General features: G+C 46.0%; 1 protein-coding gene across 1 annotated transcript in view; it reads left to right on the forward strand.

Annotated features, from left to right (window-relative positions):
* The first annotated feature begins 309 nt into the window (after positions 1-309).
* The window catches only part of LOC124010388 (shootin-1-like), a 24,915-nt gene continuing 12,724 nt past the window's right edge, over positions 310-12,500 (forward strand). Inside the window, 5 exon segments of the mRNA XM_046322785.1 lie at positions 310-582; positions 2,566-2,626; positions 9,744-9,838; positions 10,364-10,526; positions 11,701-11,798. Coding sequence (XP_046178741.1) covers positions 505-582; positions 2,566-2,626; positions 9,744-9,838; positions 10,364-10,526; positions 11,701-11,798 — 495 coding nt within the window. The 5' untranslated portion in view covers positions 310-504.

Below are 12,500 nucleotides of genomic sequence, written 5' to 3' on the forward strand. Positions count from 1 at the left end.
GCTATTGACCAAATCTGTGTTGTTGAGCATTCTAAGCAAAGATGTGAAATTAGTGTCAGTCAGCAGAGAGATGGGCAATTATAATTATTATTATTATTATTGTTATTATAATAATTGTTTTTACATTTAGCAGTGAAGACTTTGAATTAAACATTTTAGCCTAATTACAATGCACAATCAAACTGAAAGGGTGGAGCTTTCATACTCATCAGCAAATGTAGACGAATACGAGATGAGGATGCATGCGCAATAAACCCTGAGTTGTGGGGCGAAGGGGGGGGACCGGGGACCGGGGACCGGGGCAGGCGATGCTGTCAGCGAAAGGATTCACTGTGCCTGAATAGAAGTAGCGGTCTTATCCATCCCATATAGACATGAAATGCTTTTTCTAAGACATCTCAGCGGACTTGCCAGTTGCTAGAAGTAGCCTAATTATTTATTTTATTTCTATAATACGATATTATAAAGTCCAAGATATTAGTTTAGTTATCGACCGGGGTCATAATGCTACCGTCTTCATCAACTGGGCTGGTGCAGATGGAAGGATGTGGGGCGGAGGCGCGAGATACCCAAAAAATGCAGGTAATAGATGCTCTTCCGTTACATATTTGAGACCGTTTTCAACGATTACAGAAGTAACATAGTAGACATAACGAGGTCAAGGTGAGACGTTTTTATTTTTCCCTGCACATATTTGTGCCGGCCGGTTTTGGTGTAGGTAGGCTATGCTGTGTGAAATCAAAGGGCCGACCCCTCCCAAAATCTCGCTATTCTTGCCATTGATAGGAAAGCCCAGGGTCGGTGAGATTTTGGCAGCTAAAATAATGATTGGATCTCAGTTGAACAAACCTGATTAGAGGTTTGATTATCTGGTACGTCATCTTAGATTCTATATGTCATTTTGTCACTTTTTTTGTATTTATTTCAGCGCTACGTTGTTTCTAGAAATTCAATAATCTATGCACTATAAATTAATAAGATCAGGCTTTGACTAAAGAGTCCCACCAAGTAGGCCTATTTCATAAACCTTAGCATATTTTTTAAATATCTATAAAGAAAATGTTATTTCAAGCAAGATGACACGGTGGGACTGTTGTTTTTTTGTATCTTTGGCAGAGCGCAGGTAGAAAGTGGGTGAAAGTGGGACACGTGCTTTAACAATAGGCTAGTCAAGGCAATTTCAGATCAGAACGTCCCTGGCACTGCACGGATGTCAGGGAAGAGCTTCCTGTAGCCGTTATAGAATAATTGGTAAGAAAATCTAAGTCTGTCCTGCCCTAACGGATAATGACCCAATATAGGCCACATACTACCTATTGAATGTACTCTGAATAGTAGATGGACCATTGTTTTTCATGTACGCTATTACCAATATAATAAACAGTGTAGAAGCAGCTCCCTTGTCTGTCCAACAAACTGAAACTATGGGGAGATAGTCCCACAGCAGATCATAGGAGACTGAAACTATAGGGAGATAGTCCCACAGCAGATCATAGGAGACTGAAACTACAGGGAGATAGTCCCACAACAGATCATAGGAGACTGAAACTACAGGGAGATAGTCCCACAGCAGATCATAGGAGACTGAAACTATAGGGAGATAGTCCCACAGCAGATCATAGGAGACTGAAACTACAGGGAGATAGTCCCACAGCAGATCATAGGAGACTGAAACTATAGGGAGATAGTCCCACAGCAGATCATAGGAGACTGAAACTACAGGAAGATAGTCCCACAGCAGATCACAGGAGACTGAAACTATAGGGAGGTAGTCCTACTGCAGATCACAGGAGACTGAAACCATAGGGAGATAGTCCCACAGCAGATCATAGGAGACTGAAACTACAGGAAGATAGTCCCACAGCAGATCATAGGAGACTGAAACTACAGGAAGATAGTCCCACAGCAGATCATAGGAGACTGAAACTACAGGAAGATAGTCCCACAGCAGATCATAGGAGACTGAAACTACAGGAAGATAGTCCCACAGCAGATCATAGGAGACTGAAACTATAGGGAGGTAGTCCCACAGCAGATCATAGGAGACTGAAACTACAGGAAGATAGTCCCACAGAAGATCACAGGAGACTGAAACTATAGGGAGGTAGTCCTACTGCAGATCACAGGAGACTGAAACTATAGGGAGATAGTCCCACAGCAGATCATAGGAGACTGAAACTATAGGGAGATAGTCCCACAGCAGATCATAGGAGTCCCGTGTGTCTTAGTTGGTAGAGCACAGCTCTTGCAACGCCAGGGTTGTGGGTTCAATTCCCACGGGGGACCATTATGAGAATGTATGCACTCAATACTGTCTAGTTGCTCTATATAACAGTGTATTCTAAATGAGTAACATCTGTGTTGGAACAGTGTATTGACTGAAGGAAACTGTCTTAGTGTAGTGAGTCCAGTGTCCTATCCTTTCATACCCTACAACAACAAAGGACCATGGATTACTGTCATCAATTAACTACACTTAAATGGATTGTGCTTGCAGGTTTATTTTTTGACCTGCATATGATTGTAATTGTAGAACGTGAACCCATTCCTTCCCTGTTTCCTCAGTGCATGAAACTGACTGAAGAGAGAGATGAAGCAGAGAGCCAGCTGAAACACATCAAGAGAGGTGACACACACACACACACACACACACACACACACACACACACACACACACACACACACACACACACACACACACACACACACACACACACACACACACACACACACACACACACACACACACACACACACACACACACACACACACACACACACACACACACACACACACACACACACACACACACACACACACACACACACACACACACACACACATTTGATCAACTAACATTTTATTAGTGACATGCATTGGATACAACAACCTTACAGCGAAACGTTTACTTACGAGCCCCTAACCAACAATGCAGTTTAAAAAAAATACAGATAAGAAATAAAAGGAACAAGTAATTAAAGAGCAGCAGTAATATAACAATAGCGAGACTATATACAGGGGGTACTGGTACAGAGTCAATGTGGAGGCTATATACAGGGGGCTACCTGTACAGAGTCAATGTGGAGGCTATATACAGGGGGTACCGGTACAGAGTCAATGTGGAGGCTATATACAGGGGGTACCGGTACAGAGTCAATGTGGAGGCTATATACAGGGGGTACTGGTACAGAGTCAATGTGGAGGCTATATACAGGGGTTACCGGTACAGAGTCAATGTGGAGGCTATATACAGGGGTTACCGGTACAGAGTCAATGTGGAGGCTATATACAGGGGGTACCGGTACAGAGTCAATGTGGAGGCTATATACAGGGGTTACCGGTACAGAGTCAATGTGGAGGCTATATACAGGGGGTACCGGTACAGAGTCAATGTGGAGGCTATATACAGGGGTTACCAGTACAGAGTCAATGTGGAGACTATATACAGGGGGTTACCAGTACAGAGTCAATGTGGAGGCTATATACAGGGGCTACCGGTACAGAGTCAATGTGGAGGCTATATACAGGGGGTACCGGTACAGAGTCAATGTGGAGACTATATACAGGGGGTACCGGTACAGAGTCAATGTGGAGGCTATATACAGGGGGTACCGGTACAGAGTCAATGTGGAGGCTATATACAGGGGGTACCGGTACAGAGTCAATGTGCGCGGGCACCAGTTAGTTGAAGTAATATGTACATGTAGGTAGAGTTATTAAAGTGACTATGCATAGATGATAACAACAGAGAGTAGCAGCGGTGTAAGAGATGGAGTGGGGGGGGGTAGGACTGCTGCACACTTTACCCTTCCTCACACCCCTCTCTGGTGATGGCCGCCTCTCCAAACCTGGCTCCTGAATGGGTGTGTGTAAGAAGGTATCTCAGTTTCCATGACTACTCAGACCTTCGGCCAACCATAGTCATGGATTTGTGTTTTGGCGACCCTGCCCAGTTCTTCCTAGCAACATGTAATAAAATACCACAGTGGCTCCATTAACAATTGATTTGGTAAGGAACAAGGTTACAGGGTTGAGTTCTGGAGCGCTGACAGACTGCCTGATTTCATTATGCGAGGTAAGAAAGATAATAATCGTTCAACGTTCACGGCTACAGTATACTGTAGGTTTAAAGTGTTAGTATGACAGGGGTTGTTGTGCTACTTTCTCACAGCTTTCAGCTAGCTGTCTTTTGGCAATGTTGTATTATAGGCTACGTCATCGGCATTTTGTTCAGATGTTTGGCTGCATCGTTACCAGTTCCTGAAATGCTCCTGCTTGCTTCTCGTAGGATACGTAAATCATGTGAGAAACGTTTACCTTTTGATGTGCTGCATTAAATCATTTTTCTTACATAACCTAATAAAGTTAGATGTTTGTCTCTCTCCTCGACCAAGCTGGGACCAATTCCGCTGACCAGTTTCAGCTTCCCAGACAGGTACAGACAGACTTTAAACAGAGACGTAACCTATTTAGTTTTGCTGGCCTTTAACCTAAACAATAGGTCATCAAAGACTGGTTGCTCTGAATTATGACTGTACACACCTAGACACCATAGGAGCCTTCAGCCATGGCCACGAGAACAATAGTGTCTAAAACGTGTTATTACAAAGGTCTTATTATAATCATCAGGGGGACTGTGTCTCTCCCCTGTCCCCTGCTGTGGTCGGCATTCATTCATCTCCGATGAGAACCACAAGTCACCACGCCAACACCTCGTGTTATTTCGCTGCATTATTCAAATCCTCAATTATGAATGATTCATTACTAGAGAAAGAGAGGGGCTGCTCCTGTGTTCCAGTCTCTGGCATCTATTCTATTGTGGCCCTTCACTCAGAGTGATACTCTATATTTTATAGGTACATTATACTCAAGTCAATATGATATGGGGAAATAAGCTTTTAAAATATAATTTCAAGTTGACATGCACTTAAAACAAGAGATATTAGTAACTACAATTTATCATACAATTACCATTGGCTATATAATCTCTGAAGATTGAGATTATGTTCTATAGTCCTGAAAGTACAGGCTATAGCTATTTTCTTTGCTAGGACCAAAGGTTGGCTGATTACGTTCAAACAACAATAATACTTACAAGACCTCGTCGCTGACAAACAAGCAGACTCAGGCCTGGAGCGTTGGTACTGTACTTGCCAGCGAGCCAGCATGATGCTGCAAATGTCCCTGCTGATTGGCCTAGCTTACCTCCTCTCCCACCTGACAGCGGTAAGTGCTTGGTGTCTGTAGGGGAAACAGGAAGCAGGCTCACATTTCCCCTACAGTACAATGTCTATGATAAGATTATGTTCCCTCTGTAGAGAAGCTCATGAGTAAGTCACTGTCTGTGTCCCAAATGGCATCCTATTCCCAGGGTCCTGATCAAAAGTAGTGCTCATTGTAGGGAGTAGGGCCCTATCTAAAATAGTGCTCATTGTAGGGAGTAGGGCCCTATCTAAAGTAGTGCTCATTGTAGGGAGTAGGGCCCTATCTAAAGTAGTGCTCATTGTAGGGAATAGGGCCCTATCTAAAGTAGTGCTCATTGTAGGGAATAGGGCCCTATCTAAAGTAGTGCTCATTGTAGGGAATAGGGCCCTATCTAAAGTAGTGCTCATTGTAGGGAATAGAGCCCTATCTAAAATAGTGCTCTAAGTAGGGAATAGGGCCCTATCTAAAATAGTGCTCTAAGTAGGGAATATGGCCCTATCTAAAGTAGTTGCTCTAAGTAGGGAATAGGGCCCTATCTAAAATAGTGCTCTAAGTAGGGAATAGGGCCCTATCTAAAGTAGTTGCTCTAAGTAGGGAATAGGGCCCTATCTAAAATAGTGCTCTAAGTAGGGAATAGGGCCCTATCTAAAGTAGTGCTCTATGTAGGGAATAGGTTGCCCTTTGGGACACAATGACTTGCTCAGCGCTCCTCCACAGAGTATATGACACCATGTTAAAGGCAGGTTTTTGGAGTCAACATTCAGTTCATGGAGCATTAAGCATAGAGGAGTTATTGACCTAGAATCTCTACCACAATACAGACACACAGCCCCTCCAGCTCTGCTCTTCCTCTAGTCTCATTACAGAAATAGTGGACGTGGAGACCATCCAGGGAGTCAGAGAGGAGTAGTTTAACCGCAGGACAGCTATAGAGATCAGCCTGTCGTCATGTGTGTGCGCTGCAGAACTTTCCTACTGCTCCTAAGCGTGATAACAAGCAGAATCTTCGATCCCCTTTCCCAGAATTCTCAGAGACTCATGCATGCTCAGTGTCAGACATCGGGGATAGGATCGACCTACTGCTTTGCAAATATGGTGTAATCAAGCTGGGGATAATATGCAGAGGCATGTGTGTTCAGAAGGCATTAGAGCAAATGGGGCGGCAGGGTAGCCTTGTGGTTAGAGCGTTGGACTAGTAACCGGAAGGTTGCAAGTTCAAATCACTGAGCTGACAAGGTACAAATCTGTTGTTCTCCCTCTGAACAGGCAGTTAACCCACTGTTCCTAGGCCGTCATTGAAAATAAGAATTAGTTCTTAACTGACTTGCCTAGTTAAATAAAGGTTAAAATAATAAAATGAATGAATAACCATGAACATTTTGAATATTACGTTAAGATGTTGTGTTTTTTGCAACGGAACAAAATAGTACATGAATAAACACAGAGGAGACTATAGCGGACTAGGTAGCAGACTAGGTAGCAGAGTAGCGGACTAGGTAGCGGACTAGGTAGCGGACTAGGTAGGAGACTAGATAGCGGACTAGGTAGCAGACTAGGTAGCAGAGTAGGTAGCGGACTAGGTAGCGGACTAGGTAGCAGACTAGGTAGCAGAGTAGGTAGCGGACTAGGTAGCGGACTAGGTAGCGGACTAGATAGCGGACTAGGTAGCAGACTAGGTAGCAGAGTAGGTAGCGGACTAGGTAGCGGACTAGGTAGCAGACTAGGTAGCAGAGTAGGTAGCGGACTAGGTAGCGGACTAGGTAGCAGACTAGGTAGCAGAGTAGGTAGCGGACTAGGTAGCGGACTAGGTAGCGGACTAGATAGCGGACTAGGTAGCAGACTAGGTAGCAGAGTAGGTAGCGGACTAGGTAGCGGACTAGGTAGCAGACTAGGTAGTAGGTAGCGGACTAGGTAGCGGACTAGGTAGCGGACTAGATAGCGGACTAGGTAGCAGACTAGGTAGCAGAGTAGGTAGCGGACTAGGTAGCGGACTAGGTAGCAGACTAGGTAGCAGAGTAGGTAGCGGACTAGGTAGCGGACTAGGGTAGCGGACTAGGTAGCAGACTAGGTAGCAGAGTAGGTAGCGGACTAGGTAGCGGACTAGATAGCGGACTAGGTAGCGGACTAGGTAGCGGACTAGGTAGCGGAGTAGGTAGCGGACTAGGTAGCGGACTAGGTAGCGGAGTAGGTAGCGGACTAGGTAGCAGAGTAGGTAACGGACTAGGTAGCGGACTAGGTAGCGGACTAGGTAGCAGAGTAGGTAGCAGACTAGGTAGCAGACTAGGTAGCAGAGTAGGTAACAGACTAGGTAGCAGACTAGGTAGCAGACTAGGTAGCAGACTAGGTAGCAGAGTAGGTAACGGACTAGGTAGCGGACTAGGTAGCGGACTAGGTAGCAGAGTAGGTAGCGGACTAGGTAGCGGACTAGGTAGCGGAGTAGGTAACAGACTAGGTAGCAGACTAGGTAGCAGAGTAGGTAGCAGACTAGGTAGCAGAGTAGGTAGCAGACTAGGTAGCAGAGTAGGTAGCGGACTAGGTAGCGGACTAGGTAGCGGACTAGATAGCGGACTAGGTAGCGGACTAGGTAGCGGAGTAGGTAGCGGACTAGGTAGCGGACTAGGTAGCGGAGTAGGTAGGAGACTAGGTAGCAGACTAGGTAGCAGACTAGGTAGCAGACTAGGTAGCGGACTAGGTAGCGGAGTAGGTAGCGGACTAGGTAGCGGACTAGGTAGCAGAGTAGGTAGCGGACTAGGTAGCGGACTAGGCAGCGGACTAGGTAGCAGAGTAGGTAGCAGACTAGGTAGCAGACTAGGTAGCAGAGTAGGTAGCAGACTAGGTAGCAGACTAGGTAGCAGACTAGGTAGAAGACTAGGTAGCAGAGTAGGTAGCAGACTAGGTAGCAGACTAGGTAGCAGAGTAGGTAGCAGACTAGGTAGCAGAGTAGGTAGCGGACTAGGTAGCGGAGTAGGTAGCGGACTAGGTAGCAGAGTAGGTAACGGACTAGGTAGCGGACTAGGTAGCGGACTAGGTAGCAGAGTAGGTAGCAGACTAGGTAGCAGACTAGGTAGAAGACTAGGTAGCGGACTAGGTAGCGGAGTAGGTAGCGGACTAGGTAGCGGAGTAGGTAGCGGACTAGGTAGCAGAGTAGGTAGCGGACTAGGTAGCGGAGTAGGTAGCGGAGTAGGTAGCGGACTAGGTAGCAGAGTAGGTAACGGACTAGGTAGCGGACTAGGTAGCGGACTAGGTAGCGGACTAGGTAGCAGAGTAGGTAGCAGACTAGGTAGCAGACTAGGTAGCAGACTACGTAGCAGAGTAGGTAACAGACTAGGTAGCAGACTAGGTAGCAGACTAGGTAGCAGACTAGGTAGCAGAGTAGGTAACGGACTAGGTAGCGGACTAGGTAGCGGACTAGGTAGCAGAGTAGGTAGCGGACTAGGTAGCGGACTAGGTAGCGGAGTAGGTAACAGACTAGGTAGCAGACTAGGTAGCAGAGTAGGTAGCAGACTAGGTAGCAGACTAGTGGTAGCAGACTAGGTAGCAGAGTACGTAGCAGACTAGGTAGCAGACTAGGTAGCAGAGTAGGTAGCAGACTAGGTAGCAGAGTACGTAGCAGACTAGGTAGCAGAGTAGGTAGCAGACTAGGTAGCAGACTAGGTAGCAGAGTACGTAGCAGACTAGGTAGCAGACTAGGTAGCAGACTAGGTAGAAGACTAGGTAGCAGACTAGGTAGAAGACTAGGTAGGCTGTTGTATCCCTAGTTGGATTGGTGTCACGATGAAACGGATGAAACCAGATTCTCCCTTGAGGGGCCAGTTGTACTGTAGTAGTATAGACACTGTAAACTAAGGAGCATTTCAATAGTTAACAAATGATGGACATCTGGGTGTTCTGGGTGTTCTGGATGTGCCAATATGCAATGTGTATGTGCATATGGGAGAATGATTGCACCTCTTTTCCTGACAACAACAGCAACCCACCCCCCCAAACAAATCTAAGAGCATTTTAAGCACTGTAGCCTTTGTTTTGAAACAAAAAATTACCACTGGCACAAATGCAGGATAAGCTTACATTTTCAATGGAACCACATGGACCTTAGTTAATCTGATTTAGAGTAGTTAGTAGCCAGAGGAAATACTAATGATTTACAATGAAAAAAGAGCCTGAGCCTTCCTGGTCTCCAATGCAACACGATCTGGCTACATTAGCATGTCACATGGACCCTGTTACAGTTCTGTCTGTAGACAGAGGGAAACTGAATAGCTCAATAGGGAGAAGGGGAAATAGAGGGAAACTGAATAGCTCAGTAGGGAGAAGGGGAAATAGAGGGAAACTGAATAGCTCAATAGGGAGAAGGGGAAATAGAGGGAAACTGAATAGCTCAATAGGTAGAAGGGGAAATAGAGTAACACAATAGACATGTTTCCTCGCATTCAGTCAGTCATTTATTCAGTCAGTCATTCATTCTTTAAAATAGGAGTCAAATCGTACCATAAAACAATAAAACTAACTGCAATGTAATGTGTTTTTTGTATTCTAGTTTCCCAAATGGTGATCGAGGAGGTGAGCGTTCTGCAGACTCAGCTGGAGATAGAAAAATCCTGCAGAGAAAATGCTGAGGCCCTTGCCACCAAGGTAAGACACTGACACTGCTTGACTTAGTAGTTGAGACCCTTGCCACCAAGGTAAGAGACTGACACTGCTTGGCTTAGTAATTAAGTAGTGGTAAACCATTACTTCCTGGGCCCTGCCAAGAGGTGGTGATTTAAAAAGACAAGCATTTTTACATGTTTGTATGTATAATGTTTATTTCCATAAGCCATTGATGTGTAGGCTACAGTACATACATATCTTACAATATTACAGTCAACATAAATATATATAAATATATGCCATTTAGCAGATGCTTTTATCCAAAGCGACTTACAGTCATGTGTGCATACATTCTACGTATGGGTGGTCCCGGGGAGCGAACCCACTACCCTGGCGTTACAAGCACCATGCTCTACCAACTGAGCTACCACCCATATCCCACATGCCAAATCAGTGTATGTTTCTGTGTGCTATTGGCCTCTGTTATCAGCTGTTATCAGCTATTGGCCTCTGTTACATCATTTGTCTTTATCATATATAATCCAGTGTGTGTTGTTTGTCCCCCAGTTGAACAGTGAGAACAGGAAGCTGAAGTATCTGAGCCTGTCGTCTCGACCCTGTCTGGATGAGATGCTACCTAGTATCACAGACTGCATACCTCTGGAAGAGGAGACGGACACACAGGACACCAGCCCTGACCCGTACAGCCTGTACCAACAGCAGGGTAAAGGTACCAGACACGTACACAGGCAGTACCGGGTACCTACCAGACCAGTACACAGACAGTACCGGGTACCTACCAGACCAGTACACAGACAGTACCGGGTACCTACCAGACCAGTACACAGACAGTACCGGGTACCTACCAGACCAGTACACTGACAGTACCGGGTAGCTACCAGACCAGTACACAGGCAGTACCGGGTACCTACCAGACCAGTACACAGACAGTACCGGGTACCTACCAGACCAGTACACAGACAGTACCGGGTACCTACCAGACCAGTACACAGACAGTACCGGGTACCTACCAGACCAGTACACAGACAGTACCGGGTACCTACCAGAACAGTACACAGACAGTACCGGGTAGCTATCAGACCAGTACACAGACAGTACCGGGTAGCTACCAGACCAGTACACAGACAGTACCGGGTACCTACCAGACCAGTACACAGACAGTACCGGGTACCTACCAGACCAGTACACAGACAGTACCGGGTACCTACCAGACCAGTACACAGACAGTACCGGGTAGCTACCAGACCAGTACACAGACAGTACCGGGTAGCTACCAGACCCGTACACAGACAGTACCGGGTAGCTACCAGACCTGTACACAGACAGACACACAGGACACCAGCCCTGACCCATACACAGACAGACACACAGGACACCAGCCCTGACCCATACACAGACAGACACACAGGACACCAGCCCTGACCCGTACACAGACAGACACACAGGACACCAGCCCTGACCCGTACACAGACAGACACACAGGACACCAGCCCTGACCCGTACACAGACAGACACACAGGACACCAGCCCTGACCCATACACAGACAGACACACAGGACACCAGCCCTGACCCATACACAGACAGACACACAGGACACCAGCCCTGACCCGTACTGCCAATACCAACAGCAGGTCAACACTATATCAGACCCTTTGTCTAAATTTGTCTTGACGGGGTAATGGACTGACTGCAATGAAATTATGTTGTGCCTGTACAGCATATTAGGTTTCATCTTTCTGTTGTTTTTGTCTAATGGTATTTCCAGTAGCAAGATAAACCATGTTAAAATGTTAAAGTAACAGAGCTGTATGTCAGAATATTAGATGTAGTGAAGAGATGTCATCACGTCGTGTCACCCAGGAACCTCTTTCTTCCCCTCCAGAGCTGCAGGAGACAGTGAGCACTCTGCTGGAGGAGAAGAAGTGGCTCGCCTGTCAGCTTCAAGAGCAGCAGAGGCAGATTGAAGAGCTAACAGCCCTGGTGAGTATCCACTACCAGGCCTGAAAATCAATACCTCACAGGAGGACAGTCTCAGACAGGCACGGAAAGTGTCTCTGTCTGCTTGGGGCGGGATTCTGAGGGCTGCTGAGAGGTCTTGTATTATACTATGTAAGTTTGAATGCAGAATATCTGTCTAGATTTTTCATAGTTTTGACATGTACACTAAACAAGAATATAAATGAGTTACAGTTCATATAAGGAAATCAGTCAATTGAAATACATTATTTGGGCCTTAATGTATGGATTTCACATGACTGGGAATACAGATATGCATCTGTTGGTCACAGACACCTTAAAATAAAAGGTAGGAGCGTGGATCAGAAAACCAGTCGGTATCTGGTGTGACCACCATTAGCCTCATGCAGCGTGACACATCTGCTTCACTTAGAGTTGATCAGGCTGTTGATTGTGACATGTGGAATGTTGTCCCACTCCTCTTCAATGGCTGTGCAAAGTTGCTGGATATTGGCGGGAACCGGAACACGCTGTCGTACACGTCGATCCAGAGCATCCCAAACATGCTCAATGGGTGACATGATTGGACTGATTTGGTTACACGTGGTCTGCGGTTGTGAGGCCTGTTGGACGTACTGCCAAATTCTCTAAAACGACATTGTAGGCGGCTTATGGTAGAGAAATTAACATTGAATTATCTGTCAACAGCTCTGGTGGACATTATTT

Source organism: Oncorhynchus gorbuscha, linkage group LG23 (assembly GCF_021184085.1).
Source record: "Oncorhynchus gorbuscha isolate QuinsamMale2020 ecotype Even-year linkage group LG23, OgorEven_v1.0, whole genome shotgun sequence".
Taxonomy (NCBI): domain Eukaryota; kingdom Metazoa; phylum Chordata; class Actinopteri; order Salmoniformes; family Salmonidae; genus Oncorhynchus; species Oncorhynchus gorbuscha.